Raw genomic sequence first — 27959 nt, 5'->3', positions numbered from 1 at the left:
GAGAGAGAGAGAGAATCATAAAATAAAACAGGAGCTATTCTGGCAGCGGTAGTGGTGCTCTCTCTCCCTCCCACGTACCGCTTTAGCCGACAACCACAAATCCACACAGTGACAATCATTCATCTCTGCTTGGAACAACAACACCTCAGTGCGACCACAGAATCCACCGGACTCTCACTTCAGCGCTCCTACGTTTCTTAGAAAATCCGCTCTGGACTCGAAAGCGACAGCACAATATTGGGCAGCTACCGCGACTCGTTCTTCTCCCCTCATCATCTGAATGACGGGCGGACGGTTCGACTTTGACGATGGTGGCACATATTGCGGTGGCTGGGAGGATGGGAAAGCCCATGGACATGGCGTCTGTACCGGGCCCAAGGGCCAAGGCGAATACTCCGGGTCCTGGAACAATGGTTTCGAGGTAGTGGGGGTTTACACCTGGCCCAGTGGAAACGTGTATCAGGGCTACTGGGCACAGGGGAAACGACACGGACTCGGTGTGGAATCGAAGGGAAGATGGATTTATCGTGGCGAATGGACTCATGGATTGAAAGGTAGATACGGGGTCCGGCAAAGTCTCCACACGCCTGCCAGATACGACGGGACGTGGAGTAATGGTCTGCAAGATGGATATGGAGTTGAAACGTATGGTGATGGAGGTAAGAGTGCCAGTAACAGTTTGTGGTTAGTAGATGTAATGCCGTTTGAAAGAGCAGTCTCGCTTTTTACAGTGTAGCAGGGGGCACAAATGTTGTTGAGCAATTCAGTTGTATCAAAGTTTGATAAGAGTAGAGAAGCCTGCCTGAACTATGTGCCAGTGCCACACCACTGTGCTCTATTGATATAAACTGGACTGGTCAGTCAGCACTGAGCTCTCCCATAGAGGTCATGGCTAAAAATAGAAACATCACTCAGCCACACTTGAAAATCAAAGTGCTTTTTAACCAGCACATACCTATTGTATTGATCTTTGTTCATTTGTTGAAATATGGTAATTGAGTGTACAGTAGTTTCTATAGAAAGTTGTTTTAGAGTATATTAAAAAAAAGACTCAATGATTGTGTTTGAGACAGAAGTGGTGATGAGGTTGTAATGTCAGGGCACACAACCATAGTCATACACGCACAGTTGCATATAACTTGTAGGTTATATCTATTCCAGAGAGAAGAATCAACGTTTTGGTGACTCAGCATTAATTGATAGGCTTTTATATATTGATTAATACAGGGGAAAGCAAGAATGGATTGTAGGAAATTCAATAGATGTTAATAGATCAGTAATAAACACACCACAATATCTTATTTCACATGAAGTGTGACATCAATAGATACTGTGGCATAATAAACACATATCAAAATAATTCGATTTGCCAAAGATAATGTGGACATTGATTGCAGTCTGAGGGCTGGATTTGCAGAAGATAAAGTGAACATTTATTTCAGTCTGAGGGCCAGAGCCAACAAAATCTGAGCAAACTTCATCAGCCAGTTCCCCATGGGCAAGCTTGGCTTCTAGTGCTTTCTTTTGTGCTTGGGTCTAGTACTCTGATGTGTCACTCACTGGTTCAATTTGTAAAGAGAAAAATTCACAGTTCCTAACAGTCTGAAGCAGCAAGAGGTACCTGCAGGGGCATCATTTCAGCTAAACCTTACTGCATTTCGACACAATTTAAAAACTTTCAAATTCAATTTGGAGAACAGCAAAAACAAGCAAAATTGTCTCCAGCCATTATCACCTTGTTGTTGTAGCTTCATTCATCTCAGTCAATGGGGGACTTAACATTCTACAAATACAACTCATACAAGAATTAGCTGCTACGCACTAGCTCAGCACCAGGATTAAAACTCTAGTTTAGTTTCATGTCAAGTCAAACAACAGTTGCCCAGCCAAAGCCATCTACTACAGCTATCTTTACCTCTGCACCAGTGGCGGTCGGTGCCTTTTAAGATGAGGGAGGACACTTTTTTTCATGAACATGGCCTCATTTCTATTAGAGAATTCCATTCACCCAGTTCATTGTAACAGTGACAGATTTAGGCTACTATGATACTAGAATTGTCCCTATTCCCATTATGAGGTTGCTACAACCTAGCCTATGAATTATTATTTTTTTTCTTCTAAGGGGTGAATTAGCTTAATATTGCGGAAAGATTGTTGCTTCCATCAATGTAATTGTCTGCATCATTTCCAATCCCCTATATATATTTTTGATAAATATATATATCCATATACATACACATATGCATACATATACACATACAGTGGGGAGAACAACTATTTGATACACTGCCAATTTTGCAGGTTTTCCTACTTACAAAGCATGTAGAGGTCTGTTATTTTTATCATAGGTACATTTCAACTGTGAGAGACGGGAATCTAAAACAAAAATCCAGAAAATTACATTGTATGATTTTTAAGTAATTAATTTGCATTTTAAAGCAGGAAGTACCCGTGACTCGCTCAATACGGAAGTTGTCAGAAGAAGGGGATGCTACGCTACAGGACTGTTTTGCTAGCACAGACTGGAATATGTTCCGGGAGTCATCCAATGGCATTGAGGAGTATACCACCTCAGTCATTGGCTTCACCAATAAGTGCATCAACGACATCGTCCCCACATTGACCGTACGTACATATCCCAACCAGAAGCCATGGATTACAGGCAACATCCGCATCCAGCTAAAATTTAGCGCTGCCACTTTCAAGGAGCGGGACTCTAATCGAGACGCTTATAAGAAATCCTGCTATGCCCTCAGACGAACCATCAAACAAGCAAAGCGTCAATACAGGATTAAGATTGAATCCTACTACACCGGTTGATTCTCGTCAGATGTGGCAGGGCTTGAAATCTATTACAGACTACAAAGGGAAACCCAGATGCGAGCTGCCCAGTGACGCGAGCCTATCAGATGAGCTAAATGCCTTTTAAGCTCGCTTAGAGGCAAGCAACACTGAAGCATGCATGAGAGCCCAAGTTGTTCTGGACGACTGTGTGATAACGCTCTCGGTAGACTATGTGAGCAAGACCTTTAAACAGGTCAACATTCACAAAGCCGCGGAGCCAGATGGATTAGCAGGACCAGGACGTGGACTTCTCTCTGACCAAGTCTGTAATACTTACATGTTTCAAGCAGACCAACATAGTCCCTGTGCCCAAGGAAGCAAAGGTAACCTGCTTAAATGATTACCGCCCCGTAGCACTCACGTCGGTAGCCAGGAAGAGCTTTGAAAGGCTGGTCATCAACATCAACAGCATCTTCCCGGATACCCTAGACCCACTCCAATTCACATACTGCCCCAACAGATCCACAGATGATGCAATCTCAATCGCATTCCACACTAACCTTTCCCACCTGGACAAAAGGAACACCTATGTCAGAATACTGTTCGTTGACTACAGCTCAGCGTTAAACACCATAGTGCCAACGAAGCTCATCACTAAGCTAAGGACCCTGGGACTAAACACCTCCCTCTGCAACTGGACCCTGGACTTCCTGATGGGCCATCCCCAGGTAGTAAGGGCACGCAACAACACATCTGCCACGCTGATCCTCAAAACTGGAGCCCCTCAGGGGTGTGTACTTAGTCTCCTCCTATACTCCCTGTTAACCCATGACTGCGTGGCCAAACACGACTCCAACACCAGCATTAAGTTTGCTGATGACACAACAGTGATAGGCCTGATCACCGACAATGATGAGACAGCCTATAGGGAGGAGGTCAGAGACCTGGCAGTGTAGTGCCAGGACAACAACCTCTCCCTCAATGTGAGCAAGACAAAGGAGCTGACCGTGGACTACAGGAAAAGGCGGCCTGTACAGGCCCCCATTAACGTTGATGGGGTTGTAGTGGAGCGGGTCGAGAGTTTCAAGTTCCTTGGTGTCCACATCACCAACTATCATGTTCCAAACACACCAAGACAATCATGAAGAGGGCACGACAACAACTTGTCCCCTTCAGGAGACATGGCATGGGTCCCCAGATCCTCAAAAAGTTATACAGCTGCACTATTGAGAGTATGGTTGCATCACTGCCTGGTATGGCAACTTCTCGGCATCTGACTGTAAGGCGCTACAGAGTGTGTATGGCCCAGTACATCACTGACGCCAAGCTTCCTGCCATCCAGGACCTATATAATAGGCGGTAGCAGAGGAAAGCCCAAAAATTAGTCAGAGACTCCAGTCACCCAAGTCATAAACTGTTCTCTCTGCTACCGCACGGCAAACGGTACCGGAGCGCAAAGTCTAGGACCAAAAGGCTCCTTACCAACTTCTATCCCCAAGCCATAAAACTGCTGAACAATTCATAAAATGGCCACCGGACTATTTACATTGACACCCCCTTCCATTTGTTTTGTACACTGCTGCTACTCGCTGTTTATTATCTATGCAGTCACTTCATCCCTACCTACATGTACAAATTACCTCGACTAACCTGTACCCCCGCACATTGACTCGGTACCGGTACACCCTGTATATAGCCTCGTTATTGTTATTTTATTGTGTTACTCTTTATTATGTTTTACTTTAGTTTATTTGGTAAATATTTTCTTAACTCTTCTTGAACTGCACTGTTGGTTCAGGGCTTGTAAGTAAGCATTTCACGGTAAGGTCTACACTTGTTGTATTCGGCGCATGTGACAAATAAGGTTTGATTTTATTTGATTTAACGCATTAGTAAACCCGCTACCATCATGCATAACATTACAGTGTACAGTCTTAAGCACTTTAGCACTTACACTGGCGGGCCCCAGTGGCAATAAATCAAACCAAAAGCTTACCTTGACTTGGAGGAGTTCCAGTGTTGTGTTGTATAGTCATATCCAGCTAGCTAACATAGCATCCCTCTGTTTGAGCAGGGTGTTTGAGTAAGCTAAACTAGTAAGTGATACTGAAAGTGAAATGACGAACTCGCTCTCTCTCTCTTGCCTCTACTTCACCTTGGAAGAAATTAATTTGTTAAACACTCTTCCAACTATTTTCTTTCTCTTTGAATCAAATCAAATTTTATAGATAGAACTGACAACATGTCAGTTCATGCTGCCAGAGCTCTGATAGATTGTTGGACGTCCTCCAGAAGTTGTCATAATTACTGTGTAAGTCTATGGAAGGGGGTGAGAACCATGAGACTCCTAGGTTTTGTATTTTTAGTAAATGTACCCAGAGGAGGATGGAAGCTAGCTGTCCTCCAGCTACACCATGGTGCTAGCCTATGGAGTGCTGTTGAGGCTACCAAAGACCATTGTAAAACAGTGTGTTTTAATCAATTATTTGGTGACGTGAAGAACTTTAGTATAGTTTTATCTAAAAACGATAACTTTTTAAATGTTTTACAATTTTTTATGAAATTCATTGAGGAGGTTGGGCCTCCCCATCTCCACTGCTCTGCACTGTTTTAAGAAAAAGTTGTTCACTGCAGCTGCATTGATGTGCTTTCCATGAAGATAGCCAGCTTTCCCTCCAGCTCCCAGGCATATGCAGGGTCCTAAAGTCAGCTCGCTAATACTGCTAAACTGCATTAGCCTTTTAATCGGGATTGGAATGATTTTATTAGCCTATTTTAAATGGTTGGTGTTGAGCTAGAGTATGACTGCCATACCCAATTGACGCCCCTGGGTACCTGAGTCAGCATAGGATCAGTCAGCTTAGGAATCTGTAGGACAGTGGGAGTGTCACTCAACGAAATATAAATACTAGTCACTGACAAAAAGTGGCATAATCTATCCTCCTAATGTGTTCAGAGTGATTTTGTTCTGTAACCTAATTGTGTTTAGACTGATTCATTTCACATAGCAAGACAGATGGAGTGAAGTTTGGCATGACCAACAAACTTCCCAATGTCTCAAGTTACTTCCATATTTTAAAATAGTACATTATTCTCTGTGGAAGCTATGATGGACAGAGTGGCATATCGCCTTGAGTGCACACCAGAATGCAGTATGCATTTAGAAATGTAGACCCCCCTTTAGTCGCTGAAACGGCGGGAAGGCTTGAGATATCACAATTATGGTGGAAAGTCTATTTTGCACTTCCACCTTCAAACAAATATCTGAATGCCAAAAATACAGTTGGAGTGTCAACTGAGACTGTGAGGATGTCAAGTCAGTTAGTGTTATGGTGGTGTGTTCAACGTTACTGTTAGTGTGACAGAGTTGTTTTACTTCCACCTGAGCAATGTTTGAAATGATTGACTTCTGCCGAACTTCAGTTCTTCCAATGGATCCTGTATGCAGGAGGCATAAGGAGTGCCAAATCAACCCCTAGATCCCTATGTATTTGTGGACATCGCAGAGGATTTGACAGGTGTAAGCTATATGCTAATAGCTCAAACTTGCCCTCTGATAGGCTAGGTGGAAGTTTCACTACATTGCTTCAATACCAATAAAATGGTACTAGATCTCCACAAATACATAGCGCATAGGGCCTAGTGGTTGATTTGGGATTGGGTGTAGAATAAGTAGCCTACACTTCCCAGTCCCTCCTGACCTCCATGCCACGACCTGTTGCAGGACAGGTTGTTACCGTGGATGGGAGCTCATCTTACGAAATATTTTAAGGCTAACATATTTGGACAACTGCACTTGTTGTAACCTCAATAGGCCCTATCTAATCATGGATAAGGGCACTACATAGTAATGGCTTCATTCTTGCCAGCTTTCTCTAACCTAAACAAACAGTGCAACACACCACTGGTACATAACTTAAATGATATACCAGTGGTACCCTATGCTTGTCTAGTATGTCTACTGCCATAAAGGCCATGTCTAGACTTGACAGTTCATGCAGCTTTAGTGTTCTGATCATGGAATTCCAAATATGTCATGCATCTACACCACAGTGTGTCTGGATTCCCTTTTCCTGCTCTATATTCAAATGCCAGTATGCATTCTACAAACGGTGGAATAGGCTAAATATGATAATAACACATCAACAACCTCTGTAGCTAGCCAGCAAGCTAGCAAGCAATGCTAAAGTGATTGCAAATGGATTAGCATAACTCTAGCCAAACATTTTTTTTCTTCTAAATATTAGTTAGCTGGCTAGATGGTAGACCACAGCAGGTACAGCTGGGTTCACAGTAAATGCCCACACCGGAAGTTGGACAGAATCTTCACAACATTCAAGTTTGCACTCAGCAGACCTTAAATTTGATCGTTGCCCCCAAAAAATTGAGGGAACATTGGTCTGGACCCATCTTTTCAATGCGATCTTCGTATTTTGATAGTAGAAATCACATGTAAATGTCAAGTGTAGAAACGACTAAAGACTGCCTGGTTTGGCATAACGCCAAGAGTATATTAATAGTAAATGATGAAGTGATAGTAAATCATGATACAAACAAATACTGAAATATGAATCTCATCATGGACATGGTATCTTGTATGTGGTTTGGAAACACAGCTCTGTCTGATTGACAGGAGAATCACAGTACCTGGGTAAAATTAGGTATTGGATGTGATTTTAATCTGTTCAATGGAAAGTTCCAAATGTAACAGGGATATTATGGACTTGTAGATATGTTTTCCACTTCAATTCCTTGAATTGACATTGGGCCAGTGTAAATAGATTTTCTAATCAACTCTAATATTAAAATGTTGTACGCCAAGTGATTATTCTGTGATCATGACAAAAATGTTGTTCATGATTTTCTTAACGTTTGTATTCATTCTTGACATTTTTTGTTATCCTAACAGGTACATACCAGGGGCAATGGACAGGAGGAATGCGACACGGATACGGTGTGAGACAAAGTGTGCCTTACGGGATGGCTACGGTTATTCGTTCCCCTCTCCGAACCTCGATGGCCTCGCTTCGCAGCGAACAGAGCAATGGCACCGTCCTCCATGCCAACCTTGACCTGTCAGACAGTCCAGCCGGCATTAGAGGAGGCTTTGTTCTCAACTTCCACAGTGAAGGCGAAGGTGAGAAGAAAAAGGGCCTGTTTCGTAGAGGGTCCCTGTTCGGAAGCCTCAGAAACCTCCGAAAGTCAGACTCCAGGTCGTCCATATCGAGCAAACGCAGCTCTGCCCCCAGTGATGCCGCCAGCTCCATCAGCCGAATCAGCTCCAGTGATGCCAACTCCACCATCAGCTTTGGAGATGGAGTTGATGAGTACATGCCCCTGGAGGACAATGTAGATGCCACCACCACAGAGTCCTACATGGGGGAGTGGAAGAACGACAAGCGGAACGGCTTTGGTGTCAGCGAGCGTACCAACGGGATGAAGTATGAGGGTGAGTGGATGAACAACAAACGCCATGGCTATGGATGCACAATGTTCCCAGACGGCATCAAAGAAGAGGGGAAGTATAAAAACAATGTGTTGGCGCGAGGCATCAAGAAGCAGCTCATTCCTCTCAAAAACACCAAAACTAAACAGAAAGTGGATCGGGCTGTGGAAGGAGCCATACGGGCAGCAGCTATTGCCAGAACAAAAGTAGAAATAGCCACATCAAGGTAATCAGTTTCTCAATGTGTATGGTTGCATCCAAATTGACACCATATTTCCTATACTGCTCTACCAAGCAAAAAGGCAGTAACTGCTCATTTGGTCGAAAATTAGTTAGTCATTTTTGCTACATTAAATACATGCTTTAATCATGTGGAAAAGTATCCTGCCTCTATTGTTTTGTGTTTTTGGAGAAAATGGGGGAAAATGGGGAAAAAGGTAATGTTAGCAGTAACTACATGAAGTTACTGTAAAACCAAGGTAAATAGAAGCCATTTTTCTCAGTTCCACGCTATGAGCAGTTACTGCCTTTTTGTTTGGTAGGGCAGTATATAGTTGATAACTTTTGACTAGAGCCTTGTTGGCCCTGGTCAAAAGTAGTGCACTATATGGGGAAGGTTAGTGCTATCTGGGATTCTTGGGACATACTTACCCTAAACCCTAGCCATAACCCTTCCCTAACCTTAATCCTTACCTTAACCGTTTTAAATGTCAACTTCAATGGGATGAAGGCAGAGTTGGGACATCCCAAGAATCCCTTTCAGACTTTTCCATATGGGGAATTGGATGCCATTTTGGACACCAATGTTGTGGTGTTGTTGGTGGTAAATAATCCTACTGCTGCATGGGTTTCCAGGTTAGGTCTGCTGATTGGGTTAAGTTGAATGGCTGACAGGTTGGAATTCTCAATGAGGGGTCAGGTTTTTATTGGTGTCACCTCATCCTACCTCTCCCATCTCTCTCCAACATTCTCCAACTCTTTCTCTCACTCACTCTTTCTCTGCCTCTCTCTCAAGCACACACACTAGAACCTAATTGTGTTTAGACTGATTAATTTCACATAGCAAGACAGATGGAGATATGTTTGGCTTGACCAACAAACTTCCAGATCAGATCTGCTGATTGGGTTCAATTTAACCCGATCAGCCAAATAATACACAAAATAATAACATTGGTCAGGAGCCCGTAAAACTGCCGCCAATCCCTCCAACGCCATTGTTTGCCCAATTACGCGCTGGTGAGGATATTTAAGACAACCCGAAAGCTGGTTTTTGCGATAACGCAGTTAACGCAGCATAGATTATGACAAAGGAAGCGCAGCCTATCCAGCCGTGAGGCACAGTGCCCATATGCACATAGAACAAGAGATATGTGCTTTTTGTGATTGTAAACCTCGTATTTAGAAACGTAAAAAAACTAATGTTTTTTTCCCCATTTCGTTTTATTTGATTAAAAACCAAGCATAGCCTATCCTAGCTGTTTTTTGTCATCCCCAATGCATTCGCCAAGTTGTCAAGACTATCGACAAATGGTTTGGTTTATGAGACCACTGAAATTAATTTTAATCACAAAAGTTTTATAAAAAGTTTGGCAGCAACAAAACAGTGAGCAATGAACCCTTTTTATCCATGTAGACTATTACATTTTTTGGGATGTACGTTAAAAAAAAAATCCATGTAGGCTATATGCCTATTATGGTATCTTTTGGTATCTTTCTTATCATGGCCATGCGTTAGCCAAGTAGCCTATTTATAAAAGGTTACTAAATGGTCTACTCTTGAGGCTTTTGCCGATATGCTTTTGCATTATTCACATTTCACATAGACCTGCCTGCAGTGCATACTCCATTCTGCTTGTAGCCATCCCCATTTCTAAAAACGCGCTCCTCCAAACATAAGCAAATACATTTTGTCAGTCCTATAACGCCATATAAACGGTAGGCCTAGGCTAGATCTTGCTTATTGAGAATGTGCCTCACACATACAATTGAATTTACGGGAGCCTAGTATTTTTTTATTTGAGAAGTGCGATGTGTAAAGGCGCATACTGGTTGAAGCCAATTACAACAATGTTTGTTGACTGTTAACTAGGGCTGACCCCAATTAGTTGACTAGTCGATTGTTTGGTTGTTAGGCTGTTGGTTGATCGAGAGTGTTTTAGTTGAGCACTAACAAATATATATACACTAATCAGGCCACTTACATACATATATATATATGCTCCCATCTCAGTGAACTAATAATTTCAGAGGCCTAGACTAAAGGCAAATTTATCCTTGATTCGAAAATGTGGTCGAAGGCTTTGCATGGAGTCATGCAGAGGCCACATCGAGCCCTGTACTGCACCGCCATGCGCCTCCCAAATGTTGTAACAATGCAGAGGGCTCTGTATAGCTCCGTATTGATATGATTGGTTGAGGGTAGGTGGGGGCGCTACATCCTATATAAACACAAACTCACTTTCTTGACAACAGCTCTGCACGTTCTGCGAAGCGCAAGAAGTATGAATGCCCTGACTTTTGCTGATTCCATTCTTGCCCTGACTTCTGCTGAGGCCATATCACCGTAAATGCTGCATGGCCAATGCAGAAGTCGGGTTGACCATTCGCCCAGACGCAAAATGCACTTCTCTCTCCAGAATGCGCTCTCTCTTGCCATTTTGTGCACATTCATTATTTCATAACTTCATTGTGTGAATTGCTTGCGTTTGATTGTTAGTATATATCAATTTTCCATTACATATATCACCAGTAGTACATTTACCGTTAATTCCTATCATTTCTAATCTACAATGTTTGTTACTTTGGTTACGGTCATTTCTATTAATACATTCAATATTATTATTCAAATCTTCCTGTTCTCATTGTCGAAGTGGACACATTGTTTGCAGTGCGCACAAACTATGCTACACTTGTGAGAAACAAGTTTTTGTTTATTTAATTCCATTTACGAGTTCTGTCAATTTAGTCATTGTCTTTTGTTTGGAGCGCTCCTGTCAATGTTGAGTAAGGAAGCGCAAGCATCGAAGTAGGCCTATAGGCTACCTGGTCTGCGCGCAAATATAAGCATATACATTTGCCCATTTGGATATCTGATATTATTTCCGATTGGCTTAACGCACTACCACTAGTGACCTGTGGAGCCAAAGTAATGTAATGTTTTCTTCACCTCAAATAGCAAGCAAACAAAGTCCGTTTTGTATGTATTTAAAAATCTTTCCAGCGCTATCCCTTTCGATAACCACTCAGCATGAAAGGGGAAAATGTCTTGCTCTGAACCAGTGGAAACGTCATAGAATAGGCTTCTTATCAGCGCTTGACTTGGACTAAAATAGGTTCCGGTACTCATTTTGGGTGCTGGTACTGTTTATATTTATTTAGGTGCAGGAGCTCCACAATACTTTTGAGCTAATATTCTATCAGAGGGAAAGGCCCCCAGCCGAATTGGAGTTGATGACAACGCAAAAGTCTTCGATAACCTACATAACTTGAGGAAAACCACATGCCGTATTTAGCCATGGAACACCTTGAGTGGCCAGCCCTACACCTACAACTTGTTTATTCATCAAAACCCAGGCCTTTAGAGCTATACCGCTAACTATTGCTCTCATTATAATGGCTGTGAACATAGCACAAATATTTCTGACACCCCTCCGGACCTATGGCACTACTGCCAGCGCTTAGATTTACCATTGCATTAGGTTTGTTAAAATAGAGCCCATGTCTAAAAAGTCGTCATGACATGCCGTGGACTTGGAATTATTCCAAATTAAATTAAAGTTGAATTCGACATAAAGACTCACTTGGAGAGAAAACAATCATATTGTTAGTAGCCTATCTTGTCTATCACTTGGACAACAGTAAATTATGTTTTCTTTCAACGCTACATTAAACAACAACATTGATTTACTGTTTTATTGTCCTTTTATAGCATGGGGGTTGCATTATTTTCCTATAACGCACGGTATATCAGCACGGTATAATTCAATGGCTAAGAAGTTCATTCTTACATGTTCTATTTTTGAGCTGCTTTTGAAAGTAAAGGTCGAATTAAAAACAGTATTGGCATTGTTGAATTCGATTTTCATAATAGCAAGCTAGGATGATGGTTTGGTTAGCTAAGCTGGCAAGTCTGGTTGGTTACCAAGGCAACTACTGTAGCTATCTAGCTAGATAGTAAGCTTAATTGCTACTTCAGTGGATGTTGTCAAATTTATACTGGCAAATTAATACATTTCTAGAGGCAAATATGTTAATTCATAGCCATGGTATAAAAGGGATAATCAACTCAGGGCTCCATGCATTCTCTGGAAAATAATACAACTCCATGGCATGGTGGAACACACCTTCCACATTGTGCATTATTTTCCTGAAAATACATAGCCCCTCGTCTCACTGAATGCAATGCACAGAGATTAAATTATATACTACCATGTAAAACACCCACCCATATATGTTTAAAGTATCAAAATAGAGACTTTATTGCGATATCATGCCCACCCATCCCCCTTTCCTCATAATCTTCTTCTCTGATGAGAACCACTCATTAGCATATTCTTTATCCTGATTTTCTGGCATCTGTATGAATTGTAATGAGGGCTCTCATATGTCACTACCACAACAACTCCTCCCATCATGAAATATAAATGTGTCAGAGGCAGAATGTCTAAAATTAAGGTTTCGGTCTTTGAAGACTGTGTCTGAGTTGATACGTGTGGTAAGAGCTTTGGAAAGTGCAGACTGGGTTCGGTTTGCGTCACTTTTCCCATCATCTGGGAGGAAGCCCAGGGGAGCCAAGAAGGGAGGGAGTAGAGAGAGAGATGGAGAGGGGGGTGAAGGAGGGCAAGCAGTTCCTAGACCAGACCGGACGGTGTGTACTAACTGTGCCCTGCTCACATGTGAGGCCAGCAGCCACTAGTGTGTCAGTCAGCACTGAGCTCTGACTAAATAAGGCAAGGCAGGACTTGGCTTATCAACAGTTTACAGGAATACAGCAGCAGCTGAGCTGATACATTAGCCCATCTCTGTCCTACCATTGACTATCATCTGTTGGACTAATCAGTATATCTGGTTGGGACTAGGTGTTGGAGAGTTTATCACTCACCTTTCCTCAGAACTCTCCTTACACTTGCTAACAAGCTTCCAGTAAAGTTTCTTAAACTTGGTTTAAGTCACCTTTTTTCAATGTGCCCTCGCTCGCTATATTTTCTCCCCAAGCCACGTGATGTAGTATAGCCTATGCTCACAGGCTTCAAAGCTTTAAAGAAGCCCACATTAAATCGTATCATGACTCCATGATGATAATGATATGAGTATGGGATAGTGGGGTAAGTTAAGCCTATTTTTACATTCAGCATCACAAAGGAAATATAGCATTCTTTCTGAAAAAGATACCTACATATATTTCAGAATGTTATGTATACCTGGAAAAAAACATCAGAATTCATGTAAACGTTACAGTTTTGAAAACATAGTTTGTTCAAAAAAAGTGATCTCTTGGCACAACTTACCCTGGGTATGGGGTTAGTTGTGCTGCGAGACAGGGTAAGTTAAGCCGCCTACACATTTCTTTAACTTAACACCAGGGCCTAGCCTATCTCATGTCCCAGAGATAATCCCTTGCATTACACCTGGGAAGAAAACACTTCAATTTGCTCAACTTACCCCAAGGCAAACATTTTGACTATATTAGCCCACACAGCTACAAGGATGCACTTTGATGCTAGGTTTAGGACCTCACATTGAAGTGTATAGAGATCCCAACTAACGTATAGAACAATCTTCAAATTATTTACTTTGGTTTAGATACAAGCATCATGAAACCTCTAACACAAATTCATTTGACTTGGTGATTTTTTTTGGTGGTGGGGGGGGGGACCTAAATTACTTAGGACTTTTCCCATGTGGTTTCTTCCTTCACAGACTATGAAATGATGACAGCTTCCTAAATATTTTGTCAAATTATCAATTTTGTGTATGATTTCCTAGAATCAAGGGTTTGCTCAATTTACCCCACTCTCCCTTACAACTGTTGTACTCCTCATTGTAACTATGTAAGTATTGGTACAATATAACATAGTTCTACCATGATTCATTCAACAGCACAACGACTCTATATGCATATGAAGTTCTCATTATTCACAATGATTCACTGTCTGCGAGACTGTCAGCTGTTTACAGGCAGCAAAGCCAATTGCACATACAGTAATAAAGACTCCTCAATGCACACTAAGGTTCATGTGCACCCTACATTTGGTGAAATGCACTTTCATAGTCAATAGTTGAAAAAGAGAAGATCCACAATCTTGAAGTCTTTGTGAGCTTCATCGGTGTCAAACATGTCTGAAGTAAAACTTTAAATTATATCCACCTTAATTCAAAAAGTGAACACCTCAAAGATGTTGAAAGGATACATTCAGTTCAAGAGACATAGTGTGAATCCTCCTGCGCTCTGTACTCAGAGGCCCTGAAGGACACTTATGCAAACAGATGTAAAACCAACTACCTCTTATTGAGCTGTTTATAAAGAAACACCATTGAACTAACCTTGAAGGTCTTGTATCACTGTACCATTGAAATAAATCATGATAAATATAAAGAAGTGTATTATGGTGTTCCGTATGTCATCGCATGTAAATGGTTTGTTTTGAAAAAACATTTACTTGAGAGAAAGTGAATGCAACACATACACTACATGACCAAAAGTATGTAGACACCTGCTCTCGAACATCTTATTCCAAAATCATGGGCATTAATATGGAGTTGGTCCCCCCCTTGCTGCAAAAACAGCCTCCACTCTTCTGGGAAGGCTTTCCACTAGTTGTTGGAACATTGCTGTGGGGACTTGCTTCCATTCAGCCACAAGAGCATTAGTGAGGTCAGACACTGATGTTGGGCAATTAGGTCTGTCATGCTGAAACAGGAAAGGGCCTTTCGCAAACTGTTGCAATAAAATGGAAGTATTTAATCGTCTAGAATGTTATTGTATGCTGCAGCATTAAGATTTCCTTTCACTGGAACTAAGGGTCCTGAACCATGAAAAACAGTCCCAGACCATTATTCCTCCTCCACCAAACTTTACAGTTGGCACTATGCATTCGGGTAGGTAGCATTCTCCTGGCATCCGCCAAACCCAGATTTGTCCGTCAGACTGCCAGATGGTGAAGCGTGATTCATCACTCCAGAGAACACATTTCCACTGCTCCAGAGTCCAATGGCGGTGAGCTTTACACCACTCCAGCCGGCACTTGGCATTGTGCATGGTGACCTTAGGCTTGTGTGCGGCTGCTCGGCCATGGAAACCCATTTCATGAAATCTCCCGACGAACAGTTCTTGTGCTGACGTTGCTTCCAGAGGCAGTTTGGAACTCGGTAGTGAGTGTTGCAACCGAGGGCGGACAATTTATAAGCACTATGCACTTCAGCACTCTGCGGTCCCATTCTGTGAGCTTGTGAGGCCTACCACTTCGCGGCTGAACCGTTGTTGCTCCTAGACATTTCCACTTCACAAAAACAGCACTTGCAGTTGACCGGGGAAGCTCTAGAGGGCAGAAATTTGACGAACTGACTTGGCATCCTATGACTGTGCCACATTGAAAGTCACTTAGCTTTTCAGTACGAGCTACTCTACTGCCAATGTTTGTATAAGGAGAATGCATGGCTGTGTGCTCGATTTTATACACGTCAGCAACGGTTGTGGCTGAAATAGCCGAATCCCCTAATTTGAAGGGGTGGTCACATACTTTTGTATATATAGTGTATACAGTGCCTTCGGAAAGTATTCAACCAAATCAAATCAAATCAAATCAAATTTATTTATATAGCCCTTCGTACATCAGCTGATATCTCAAAGTGCTGTACAGAAACCCAGCCTAAAACCCCAAACAGCAAGCAATGCAGGTGTAGAAGCACGGTGGCTAGGAAAAACTCCCTAGAAAGGCCAAAACCTAGGAAGAAACCTAGAGAGGAACCAGGCTATGTGGGGTGGCCAGTCCTCTTCTGGCTGTGCCGGGTGGAGATTATAACAGAACATGGCCAAGATGTTCAAATGTTCATAAATGACCAGCATGGTCGAATAATAATAAGGCAGAACAGTTGAAACTGGAGCAGCAGCACAGTCAGGTGGAAGTTGAAACTGGAGCAGCAGCATGGCCAGGTGGACTGGGGACAGCAAGGAGTCATCATGTCAGGTAGTCCTGGGGCATGGTCCTAGGGCTCAGGTCAGTTGAAACTGGAACAGCAGCATGGCCAGGTGGACTGGGGACAGCAAGGAGTCATCATGTCAGGTAGTCCTGGGGCATGGTCCTAGGGCTCAGGTCCTCCGAGAGAGAGAAAGAAAGAGAGAAGGAGAGAATTAGAGAATGCACACTTAGATTCACACAGGACACCGAATAGGACAGGAGAAGTACTCCAGATATAACAAACTGACCCCAGCCCCCGACACATAAACTACTGCAGCATAAATACTGGAGGCTGAGACAGGAGGGGTCAGGAGACACTGTGGCCCCATCCGAGGACACCCCGGACAGGGCCAAACAGGAAGGATATAACCCCACCCACTTTGCCAAAGCACAGCCCCCACACCACTAGAGGGATATCTTCAACCACCAACTTACCATCCTGAGACAAGGCTGAGTATAGCCCACAAAGATCTCCGCCACGGCACAACCCAAGGGGGGCGCCAACCCAGACAGGATGACCACAACAGTGAATCAACCCACTCAGGTGACGCACCCTCCAGGGACGGCATGAGAGAGCCCCAGTAAGCCAGTGACTCAGCCCCTGTAATAGGGTTAGAGGCAGAGAATCCCAGTGGAAAGAGGGGAACCGGCCAGGCAGAGACAGCAAGGGCGGTTCGTTGCTCCAGAGCCTTTCCGTTCACCTTCCCACTCCTGGGCCAGACTACACTCAATCATATGACCCACTGAAGAGATGAGTCTTCAGTAAAGACTTAAAGGTTGAGACCGAGTTTGCGTCTCTGACATGGGTAGGCAGACCGTTCCATAAAAATGGAGCTCTATAGGAGAAAGCCCTGCCTCCAGCTGTTTGCTTAGAAATTCTAGGGACAATTAGGAGGCCTGCGTCTTGTGACCGTAGCGTACGTGTAGGTATGTACGGCAGGACCAAATCAGAGAGATAGGTAGGAGCAAGCCCATGTAATGCTTTGTAGGTTAGCAGTAAAACCTTGAAATCAGCCCTTGCTTTGACAGGACGCCAGTGTAGAGAGGCTAGCACTGGAGTAATATGATCAAATTTTTTGGTTCTAGTCAGGATTCTAGCAGCCGTATTTAGCACTAACTGAAGTTTATTTAGTGCTTTATCTGGGTACCCGGAAAATAGAGCATTGCAGTAGTCTAACCTAGAAGTGACAAAAGCATGGATTAATTTTTCTGCATCATTTTTGGACAGAAAGTTTCTGATTTTTGCAATGTTACGTAGATGGAAAAAAGCTGTCCTCGAAATGGTCTTGATATGTTCTTCAAAAGAGAGATCAGGGTCCAGAGTAACGCCGAGGTCCTTCACAGTTTTATTTGAGACGACTGTACAACCATTAAGATTAATTGTCAGATTCAACAGAAGATCTCTTTGTTTCTTGGGACCTAGAACAAGCATCTCTGTTTTGTCCGAGTTTAATAGTAGAAAGTTTGCAGCCATCCACTTCCTTATGTCTGAAACACATGCTTCTAGCGAGGGCAATTTTGGGGCTTCACCATGTTTCATTGAAATGTACAGCTGTGTGTCATCCGCATAGCAGTGAAAGTTTACATTATGTTTTCGAATAACATCCCCAAGAGGTAAAATATATAGTGAAAACAATAGTGGTCCTAAAACGGAACCTTGAGGAACACCGAAATTTACAGTTGATTTGTCAGAGGACAAACCATTCACAGAGACAAACTGATATCTTTCCGACAGATAAGATCTAAACCAGGCCAGAACATGTCCGTGTAGACCAATTTGGGTTTCCAATCTCTCCAAAAGAATGTGGTGATCGATGGTATCAAAAGCAGCACTAAGGTCTAGGAGCACGAGGACAGATGCAGAGCCTCGGTCCGATGCCATTAAAATGTCATTTACCACCTTCACAAGTGCCGTCTCAGTGCTATGATGGGGTCTAAAACCAGACTGAAGCATTTCGTATACATTGTTTGTCTTCAGGAAGGCAGTGAGTTGCTGAGCAACAGCCTTCTCTAAAATTTTTGAGAGGAATGGAAGATTCGATATAGGCCGATAGTTTTTTATATTTTCTGGGTCAAGGTTTGGCTTTTTCAAGAGAGGCTTTATTACTGCCACTTTTAGTGAGTTTGGTACACATCCAGTGGATAGAGAGCCGTTTATTATGTTCAACATAGGAGGGCCAAGCACAGGAAGCAGCTCTTTCAGTAGTTTAGTTGGAATAGGGTCCAGTATGCAGCTTGAAGGTTTAGAGGCCATGATTATTTTCATCATTGTGTCAAGAGATATAGTACTAAAACACTTGAGCGTCTCTCTTGATCCTAGGTCCTGGCAGAGTTGTGCAGACTCAGGACAACTGAGGTTTGGAGGAATACGCAGGTTTAAAGAGGAGTCCGTAATTTGCTTTCTAATAATCATAATCTTTTCCTCAAAGAAGTTCATGAATTTATCACTGCTAAAGTGAAAGTCATCCTCTCTTGGGGAATGCTGCTTTTTAGTTAGCTTTGCGACAGAATCAAAAAGGAATTTCGGATTGTTCTTATTTTCCTCAATTAAGTTAGAAAAATAGGATGATCGAGCAGTAGTAAGGGCTCTTCGGTACTGCACGGTACCGTCCTTCCAAGCTAGTCGGAAGACTTCCAGTTTGGTGTGGCGCCATTTCCGTTCCAATTTTCTGGAAGCTTGCTTCAGAGCTCGGGTATTTTCTGTGTACCCCCTTGACTTTTTCCACATTTTGTTATGTTACAGCCTTATTCTAAAATTGACTAAATTCTTTGTATTCCCTCATCAATATACATTGCCATGCAAATGAACTGAATCCCCCAAAAAGATTTCATCTGCATTTCAGCCCTGCCACAAAAGGACCAGCTGACATCATATCAGTGATTCTCTCATTAACACTGGGCTGGAGATCACTCTGTCATGCCGATTGAGTTCGAATAACAGACTGGAAGCTTCAAAAGGAGGGTGGTGCTTGGAATCATTGTTTTTCCTCTGTCAACCATGGTTACCTGCAAGGAAACATGTGCAGTCATCATTGCTTTACACAAAAAGGGCTTCACAGGCATTGCTGCCAGTATGATTGCACCTAAATAATTTATTGGATCATCAAGAACTTCAAAGAGAGCGGTTCAATTGTTGTGAAGAAGGCTTCAGGGCGCCCAAGAAAGTCCAGCAAGTGCCAGGACCATCTCCTAAAGTTGATTCAGCTGCGGGATCGGGGCACCACCAGTAAAGAGCTTGCTCATGAATGGCAGCAGGCAGGTGTGAGTGCATCTGCATGCACAATGAGGTGAAAGACTTTTGGAGGATGGCCTGGTGTCAAGAAGGGCAGCAATGAAGCCATTTCTCTCCAGGAAGAACATCGGGGACAGACTGATATTCTGGTACAAGGATTGGACTGCTGAGGACTGGGGTAAAGTCATTTTCTCTGATGAATCCCCTTTCCGATTGTTTGGGGTATCCAGAAAAAAGCTTCTCTGGAGACGACAAGGTGAGCGCTACCATCAGTCCTATGTCATGCCAACACTAAAGTATCCTGAGACCATTCATGTGTGGGGTTGCTTCTCAGCCAAGGGAGTGGGCTCACTCACAATTTTGCCTAAGAACACAGCCATGAATAAAGAATGGTACCAACACATCCCCCGAGAGCAACTTATCCCAACCATCCAGGAACAGTTTGGTGACAAACAATGCCTTTTCCAGCATGATGGAGCACCTTGCCATAAGGAAAAAGTGATAACGAAGTGGCTCGGGCAACAAAACATCAATATTTTGGGTCCATGGCCAGGAAACTCTCCAGACCTTAATCCCATTGAGAACTTGTGGTCAATCCTCAAGAGGCGGGTAGAAAAACAAAACCCAACAAATTCTGACAAACTCCAAGCATTGATTATGCAAGAATGGGCTGCCATCAGTCAGGATGTGGCCCAGAAGTTAATTGACAGCATGCCAGGGTGGTTTGCAGAGGTCTTGAAAAAGAAGGGTCAACACTGCAAATATTGACTCTTTGCATCAACTTCATGTAATTGTCAATAAAAGCCTTTGACACTTATGAAATGCTTGTAATTATACTTCAGTATTCCATAGTAACATCTGACAAAATATCTAAAGACACTGAGGCAGCAGACTTTGTGAAAATTAATATTTGTGTCATTCTCAAAACCTTTGGCCACGACTGTACTTTGTTGAGCCACCTTTGGCAGCGATTACAGCCTAGAGCCTTTTGGGTATGACGCTACAAGCTTGGCACACCTGTATTTGGGGAGTTTCTCCTTTTCGTCTCTGCAGGCCCTCTCAAGCTCTGTCATATTGGATGGGGAGTGTTGCTGCACAGATATTTTCAGATCTCTCCAGAGATGCTCGATCGGGTTCAAGTCCGGGCTCTGTCTGGGCCACTGAAGGACATTCAGAGTCTTGTCCCGAAGCCACTCCTTGCTTTGTATTGGCTGTGTGCTTAGGGTCATTGTCTTGTTGGAAGGTGAACCTTCGCCCCAGTTTGAGGTCGTGAGCGCTCTGGAGCAGGTTTTCATCAAGGATCTCTCTGTACTTTGCTCCTTTCATCTTTCCCTCGATCCTGACTAGTCTCCCAGTCCCTGCCGCTGAAAAACATCCCACAGTATGATGCTGCCACCACCATGCTTCACCGTAGGGATGGTTCCCAGTTTTCACCAGACGTGACGCTTTGCATTCACGCCAAAGATAATCTTGTTTCTCATGCTTTGAGAGTCCTTTAGGTGCCTTTTGGCAAACCCCAAGTGGGCTGTCATGTGCCTTTTACTGAGAAGTGGCTTCTGTCTGGCCACTCTACCATAAAGGCCTGATTGGTGGAGTGCTGCAGAGACGGTTGTCCTTCTGCAAGGTTCTCCCATCTCCACAGAGAAACTCTGGAGCTCTGTCAGTGACCATTGGGTGCTGAGTCACCTCCCTGACCAAGGCCCTTCTCCCTCAATTTGTCAGTTTGGCTGGACGGCCAGCTATAGGAAGAGGTGGTTCTAAACTTCTTCCATTTAAGAATGATGGAGGCCACTGTGTTCTTGGGGACCTTCAATGCTGCAGATTTTTTTTGGAACCCTTCCGCAGGTCTGTGCCTCGACACAATACTGTCTCTGAGCTCTACGGAACTTCAACCTCATGCCTTGGCTTTTGCTCTGACATGCATCGTCAACTGTGGGACCTTATATAGACAGGTGTGTGCCTTTCCAAATCATGTCCAATCAATTGAATTTACCACAGGTGGACTCCAATAAAGTTGTAGAAACATCAAGGATGATCAATGGAAACAAGATGCACCTGAGCTCATTTTTGAGTCTCATAGCAAAGGGTCTGAATACTTTTATAAATAAGGTATCTGTTTTTAATTTTTAATAGATTTGCAAAAGAAAATCAAAAAACCTGTTTTCGCTTTGTCATAATGGGGTGTTTTAGAACATGGCTGTAATGTATCAAGATGTGGAAGTCACTGGGTCTTAATACTTTCCGAATGCACTGTATCGAAGTTGAAAAAAAAAGTTTAATCAGAAATGACAAAAATAATGGTTTTGATGAATGACAATGCTTTCTATAGAATATCACACAACAGATATGGCATGTCAAACTATTGTGTTTTCAATATTCGTTTTACTGCTAAGAGTGTGAGACTGTATGATAATGAAATAATTCAAGTGAATGGTTATCTAACTACTGCTAATATTATTTAATGTTGGAAAAAGCTGTTGCTCCAACAGGATTTATTGGGAACACTGTAGGATCACTGAGCTCTCCACCCTATAAGCTACTTAAGACAGTGTCTGTCTGGACGGGCCAGAGGCATGCAGTGCTTCTTCACCCTCTTAGACCTGCCTTCATGTAGAATTTGAAATATTTGTTATACTTTAGCTGTGTCTGATTGGGCTTGTCTGGAGCAATGAACCCAATAGAATAGTCCCAGAAGTGCAAACCCTGCAGATCTTGCACTCTCAAACAACATGCTCAAACAAACACTCAAAGTATGTAAAAGTAAACAAATCCTATTTGAACCTTGGTATGTACCCTTCCCAGTCTAACCAGCTCTTATTCTGCTTTGCATTCATCCAGAACAGCTCACGCCAGGACTAAAGGCGACGCTGCTGACCAGGCCGGTCAGTCAGCCAGTCAGGACTCCGACATCGCCAGGGCAGTGGCCAGGGAACTGTCCCCCAACTTCCATCAGCCAGGTAACCCAACATACTGTACCCAACTAGGCCCCAGCATCTATCTATCTCACAGCCCCTTGTTATAATCCCCTTTGTCCAATTTCCTTTGTGTCTGGGTTGTGGGTTTCTCTTTATTTTCTGTCTGGGGCAGATGTATATGCACATTTTAAAATGCTAATCTATTTAGGGAGGAACATATAATTACTATAATTTACCTTGGGGTCTTTTTTATCCTCAGAAAAAAATGACATTTTTTGGGGGGGACAGCAAGTGTCACAGATTTATGAGTACAATATTTTGTATTAGAGTGAACATGTTTCTGTGGCATCGATGTATGTATACGTACATACTGTACAGCATATTCTTCTACAAATGAATATCTTTTTTTCTGCAAGATAAGTATTTAAATATATAGATCGGTACTTTTGTCAGCCTGCTTAGTTTTATGAGAGGGTGGTTCTTCAGTGTTCATGTTACATTTTAATGCATGTTCAGCTCCTGTATGCATGAAGGTCAGTGGTCTTATATCATTATGCTTTTTGAGCATTCCTCTTTTTACCACATGGTCTTGCTCAGGTCTGGCCCATATAGCCTTGCTAAATCTGTGACACTTGACCTGACATCAGGATAGTGTAGATCACCGACTCCTAACAACCAGGTTCAATAGCCAGCCTGCCTGCTATCTGTAATCTATTTCATTTGAATGATGCCTTATAACTTTTTCTTAATGCCCCATAAATGTCTTAATTATTTACCGTTGTGCTTTTTATGAACAACTGCTGAGCTTGTAGAGATGTAGTGAGTGATCTTAGCACTTGCTATTAATAGTAGAACAAATGTAATATTATGAACGATGATTCCATTTGATAACACTACTTGCGTCAGAAAGGTGTTAACTTTGTTGACTTGAGAGCTCGTGTCAGCTGTGTTATAGCATTGGCCTCATCAGTGGTCAGGAGAATGTCGAGAATGCTTGGAACCTTTAATCGGTATCATAAACCAACTGGGACAGCTTTGAAACTCCATTAAGGAACAAATACTCAATATGTGAAATCATGGACGCAGAAAAGGCATCCTAACCATGAGCTAACTGACCATGAATAAATGTGAATTTATCATTCACCAAAAGCAACACAAAATAATATGTAGGTGTGTGTATCTCTGTATCTCAAATTAGGATTCAGCACTAAATACTTGAGTGTTTGTTGATAGTGATATAAACACACAGCATTCATTCAAACGTTGTGATATTAGGTCACTGTGTACATGCTACAAATTGACTAAGTATAGATAAAAGGACTGTGTGTCATGATAATAACGTCCTTCCATTTTCTAGGCCCTGATTATATAAAGCAGAGGTTCAACGAACCGATTGAACCTATTGTTCAAGAGGAGAAGAAAGAAAAGACCCCTTCAAGTAGCCCACATTTCTACCGTAAAGGGACAACCCCAGACAACTCTCCCACCGCGACTCCACAGGCCTCTCCCCCACCAACACCCCCGTCAACACATACCCCGGAGCCCAAGAAGAGCTTCTTCAGCAAGCTCGCCCCCAAGCCTGGGAAAGAGAACAAGACCCCTGCAGCAGAGAGCCAGCTCCCGGTCATCACAAAGGCAGTGTCTAAGACATCGTTGAAACAGGAAGTAAGACAGGAATTGCCTCAACCGAAACCGTTCAAAATGGAGGAGTCGGTCCCCGCCAGCCCTGGCAATGGACAGCTGCACACTGACACGGAGTACCACGGCTACGACGTGAAGGCAGACGTGAAGCTCCCTCAAGACGAACCTGAGGACATAGATGAGCATGTTACCCCGTCCGCCCTCACCCGGATGCCACCGCCAGCAAAACCTATGGCGCAGTACAGGGCACCCACCCCAAAACCTATAGCGCCAAAGTCAGTATCCAAAGAAAGCAAACCTGAATCAAGACTTAAGAAACAAGATTCGTATAAGCCAAGAAGTCTAGCAGAAACTAGGAAACAAGCCAGCTTGGAGATCACAACGGATTTCGTAGAGGAAGAGTCAGTAAGTAACCAAATACTGTATGATGATGAAAATGGGAAAACTGAAGCAAAGAGAAATAAATGTGTAATTTCAGAACTGTGAAACATCAAAGGTAGTCTAATATTTTCAGTGATAATGCCTAGCTAACTTTAAAAATGCCATTTTTGAAATGTTCTCCTGTATCTCTTTTCTACTTCACAGGGTCCAAACTCAATACTGGTTGCCCTTGTAATGCTGTTGAATATTGGTCTAGCAATTATTTTTGTCCATTTTTTAACCTGACGGAATCTGAACTGAGGTAAGGATCAGCTCAATAACATCTATTCAGATGTTATAAATTATAGAGCATTGTGATACAGTAATTTATGTTCCATGACATTTTTAAATGTAACATAAAGTAAAAGAAAAGTTTACCTAAAGAGTAAATTGCAAGTTTTACATTAAATATTAAGATACAGTAAGCCTGAATGTGATTCAACATAACTATTCACCCTCCTACTGTTTTCAATATTCAGGGAACTCATCAAAACTAGTGGCGCAGGCCCCTATCTCTGCAGTTGCGTCAATGGCCTTTAAAAAATGGCGCCGGTCAGGCACAGACACAGGCAAAGAAGGACTGGAAATAGAGTGAAACACCGGAGAAAGATGAGAACAGGACCATTCGGCCCCGACGCTGCCCCGTTTTGCTGGCGATGATTTGTGACACGCTTAGGTTCTGTGAAATCTGAAGCAAGCAGTCATTGCGAAAGCAAAAAGAAATATCTGCTGATCCAAGCTGTTACCAGTCAAGTGCGTTGCCTCTCCATCTGCCCTGTCAGGAGGAATGTGGAGGGGGGTGGGAGAGGGAGGGCTTGACAGGATATGTTCGGAGATGCACTTTTAGTTGACGGAAGATAACAGCTGCCTTACTATTTTACCATCTGACGTTTTAGTGGGTAGAGGCAGTGCACAAGGCTGCCAGAGGAATGTGTTTCGGCAGGCTTTGCTGCCGTGGGAGTGTGTCTCTGTATTTGCTATAATATTCACTTGGTACATAAGATTTTTTATTTATTTTTTAAGTCGCACTCACCAGTCTTATTCCATTCCCCAGCCTTATCTAACTTCTCCTTTTGGAACATGCTTGTGCGTGGGCCGTTTCAAGTGCATTTGTTTTGTGTATTTGTTAGTAACTGTTCGTTTTTTCATGTTTTTTCCTTTGTTTAACCTTAGGTATTACAAATTATTAAGAGAGCGTTTTATTTATTTAAGTCTAGTCCATGCATTTCTCAAACTTTTTAAAGATCCTTCAAATCCAAAAGGAATTTCCCTAACGCCTAGGCTACACAAACCAGTTCTCATTTGAAAGACATTGAAATGTTTAATTCCAGTAATTTCTACATTGTCAAATTTGAGAGTAATGTATATGAAATTGAAGCATCTTAGCAGTATACAAACACAGATTGTGCATTAACTTTTGACTAAAATGCTTGTTTTTTACTAACCAGCTATTTATTGGCTGGCTGCATGTAACACAAATGTATGAGGTTACATAGTTAATCAACACTGATTTGTGATTGAAAAAAATGGACATTTATTTAATTATTAAGGGCTAACTGGTGATATGGAATAACTTTCCTCCTGATTCAACTTGTATCTATCTTTAACCAGCCACTGATACGGTTTGTTAACATAGCTAGTCATTGTTATTTCTGCACACTGACCCTATATTGCATCAAATTAGTTGTTTGTAATTTTATTGATTTTAACATAAAAAGCAAAAGGGCTGTAGTTTTGGAAGTGGGTTGCACTTTGTTAGATATTTTTATTTTTTTCATTGTGCAATCAAGGATCAATGTCCCCAAAAAATTGTGGTCTAAATTGTTTTGTGAGATAAAGGCTTAATGGTTCATTTTGCAATTGTACATTGTCAAATGGAGGCATAATGACTTGACAACTTGACTTCTTCTTCTTTTGTTCAAATGTGTAGCAAATATGGCGTCCAACATTGATTTATTGCCACATGAATATGACATATACAGTAGGTTGGCGCAGGAAGAGAATACATTAGAATAACGTGATTAGTTTGGTTTGAAAATATGCAATTGTGTCTTGTAGAATATTGTTGAGGAGTTGTTTGATTTAGTCATATATGAGTAAACTATTTGTGCATGGGTTGGTTAGTTGATGAATGTCACATTTTTTTTGCTTAATAGTTGAGTCTTTAAATTTGGCCGAGCCAACACCCCACCAACACTCTGGACCTCATACTAACTAACTTGCACCGTTGTGAAAGCAGTTCAATGCTCAGAGCCCCTCTCTGCAATTACACCTTGTTATGTGTGTTGAATACATTCAGATAGAGTAAATGGTTGGCTAAATGTTGAGATGAGTATCTGTGAGGACTGTTAGAACATTAGAATGTTCCAGTTTACTTTGGGGAAGACAGAGGAGAGGGTCTTAAATATGAAAGTCTAATTACTGTATTTTGTCGTCAATATATTATTAATATTATTTTGTGCCTAGTTAGCTAAGCATGAAGATTTATTTTTATTTTTGGAATAATAAATGTAATTTTTTCTCAATTAAAGTTGAATAAATAGAATGAAATGTATTATATTTATAAAAGCGTACATTTTGGATAACATGTTGACAGGTGTAGGAGATGCATTTTCACTGGTTATGGTAACATTTTCATTGCAGCAATGCTAAGAGTATGGTATGAGGAGTTGAAGGATGTGTTAGTTGGATTTCAGGGCAGTAACATTGCGATGTTTTACAGAGGTTTGGTCATAGACTGCCACAGAGTGTATGTGAGATGGGAAGAAGAAAGCATCCGAAGGGAAAATGGCTCCAGATGTGTTTATTACTACTTCTCGGGATGTAAAGTCATAAAGAACATTTAGAGCACATCATTAAAGAGAACAGGCAACGTTCAAAGTTGAAAGTACCACGATGAATGATCAATAATGTATTTTTCTTGTCTAAACTGTATTTGCACACAGCTATGTATAAGGCTATTTTCTACTAATTATACCTGATGCTCCATACATTTTTTTTGCCCAAAATGACGAGCTGTTGTTGTTACTTTTTAAAGGCAAAGTAAGTATTTTTTAGGTGTGATTGTATTTTTCTAAAATGTGTTTTGGAAAACTAGTCTGTAAACTTTTGGAAAAATGTAACTTACCATTTGATAGATATTTTTAATTCGTGATTTTAATATCAATTCAATATTTATGAACTTTTGCCAGGCTTACAAAGAATATCACTGAGTATAAAATAAACAACAAGAAGCTATATTGGACGACGAGTTTTGATATTTATGATCTTCTGACTACAATGATTTTAATGGATTTTGGGGCACTTGTTCCCCCCCATTAAGAATTAAAATAACGTTTACATCA

General features: G+C 42.0%; 1 protein-coding gene across 2 annotated transcripts; it reads left to right on the top strand.

Annotated features, from left to right (window-relative positions):
• Positions 1-27959, top strand: LOC112260508 (junctophilin-1). 2 transcript variants are annotated; one of them, XM_024435669.2, is made up of 6 exons: positions 4-659; positions 7694-8456; positions 22478-22596; positions 23912-24600; positions 24781-24877; positions 25095-27959. In XM_024435669.2, exons 1-5 carry the CDS (start codon positions 281-283, stop codon positions 24859-24861), a joined length of 2031 nt encoding a protein of 676 aa, XP_024291437.1. In that variant the 5' UTR covers positions 4-280; the 3' UTR covers positions 24862-24877; positions 25095-27959. The 2 variants fall into 2 exon arrangements, with proteins under 2 accessions (XP_024291438.1, XP_024291437.1); XM_024435670.2 differs by lacking the exons at positions 24781-24877; positions 25095-27959 and having other exon boundaries at positions 1-659; positions 7694-8233; positions 23912-24060.

This window comes from Oncorhynchus tshawytscha, linkage group LG10 (assembly GCF_018296145.1).
Source record: "Oncorhynchus tshawytscha isolate Ot180627B linkage group LG10, Otsh_v2.0, whole genome shotgun sequence".
NCBI lineage: Eukaryota > Metazoa > Chordata > Actinopteri > Salmoniformes > Salmonidae > Oncorhynchus > Oncorhynchus tshawytscha.
The sequence above is the reverse complement of the archived record's forward strand: the minus strand, read 5'-3'. Positions and strand labels throughout refer to the sequence as shown.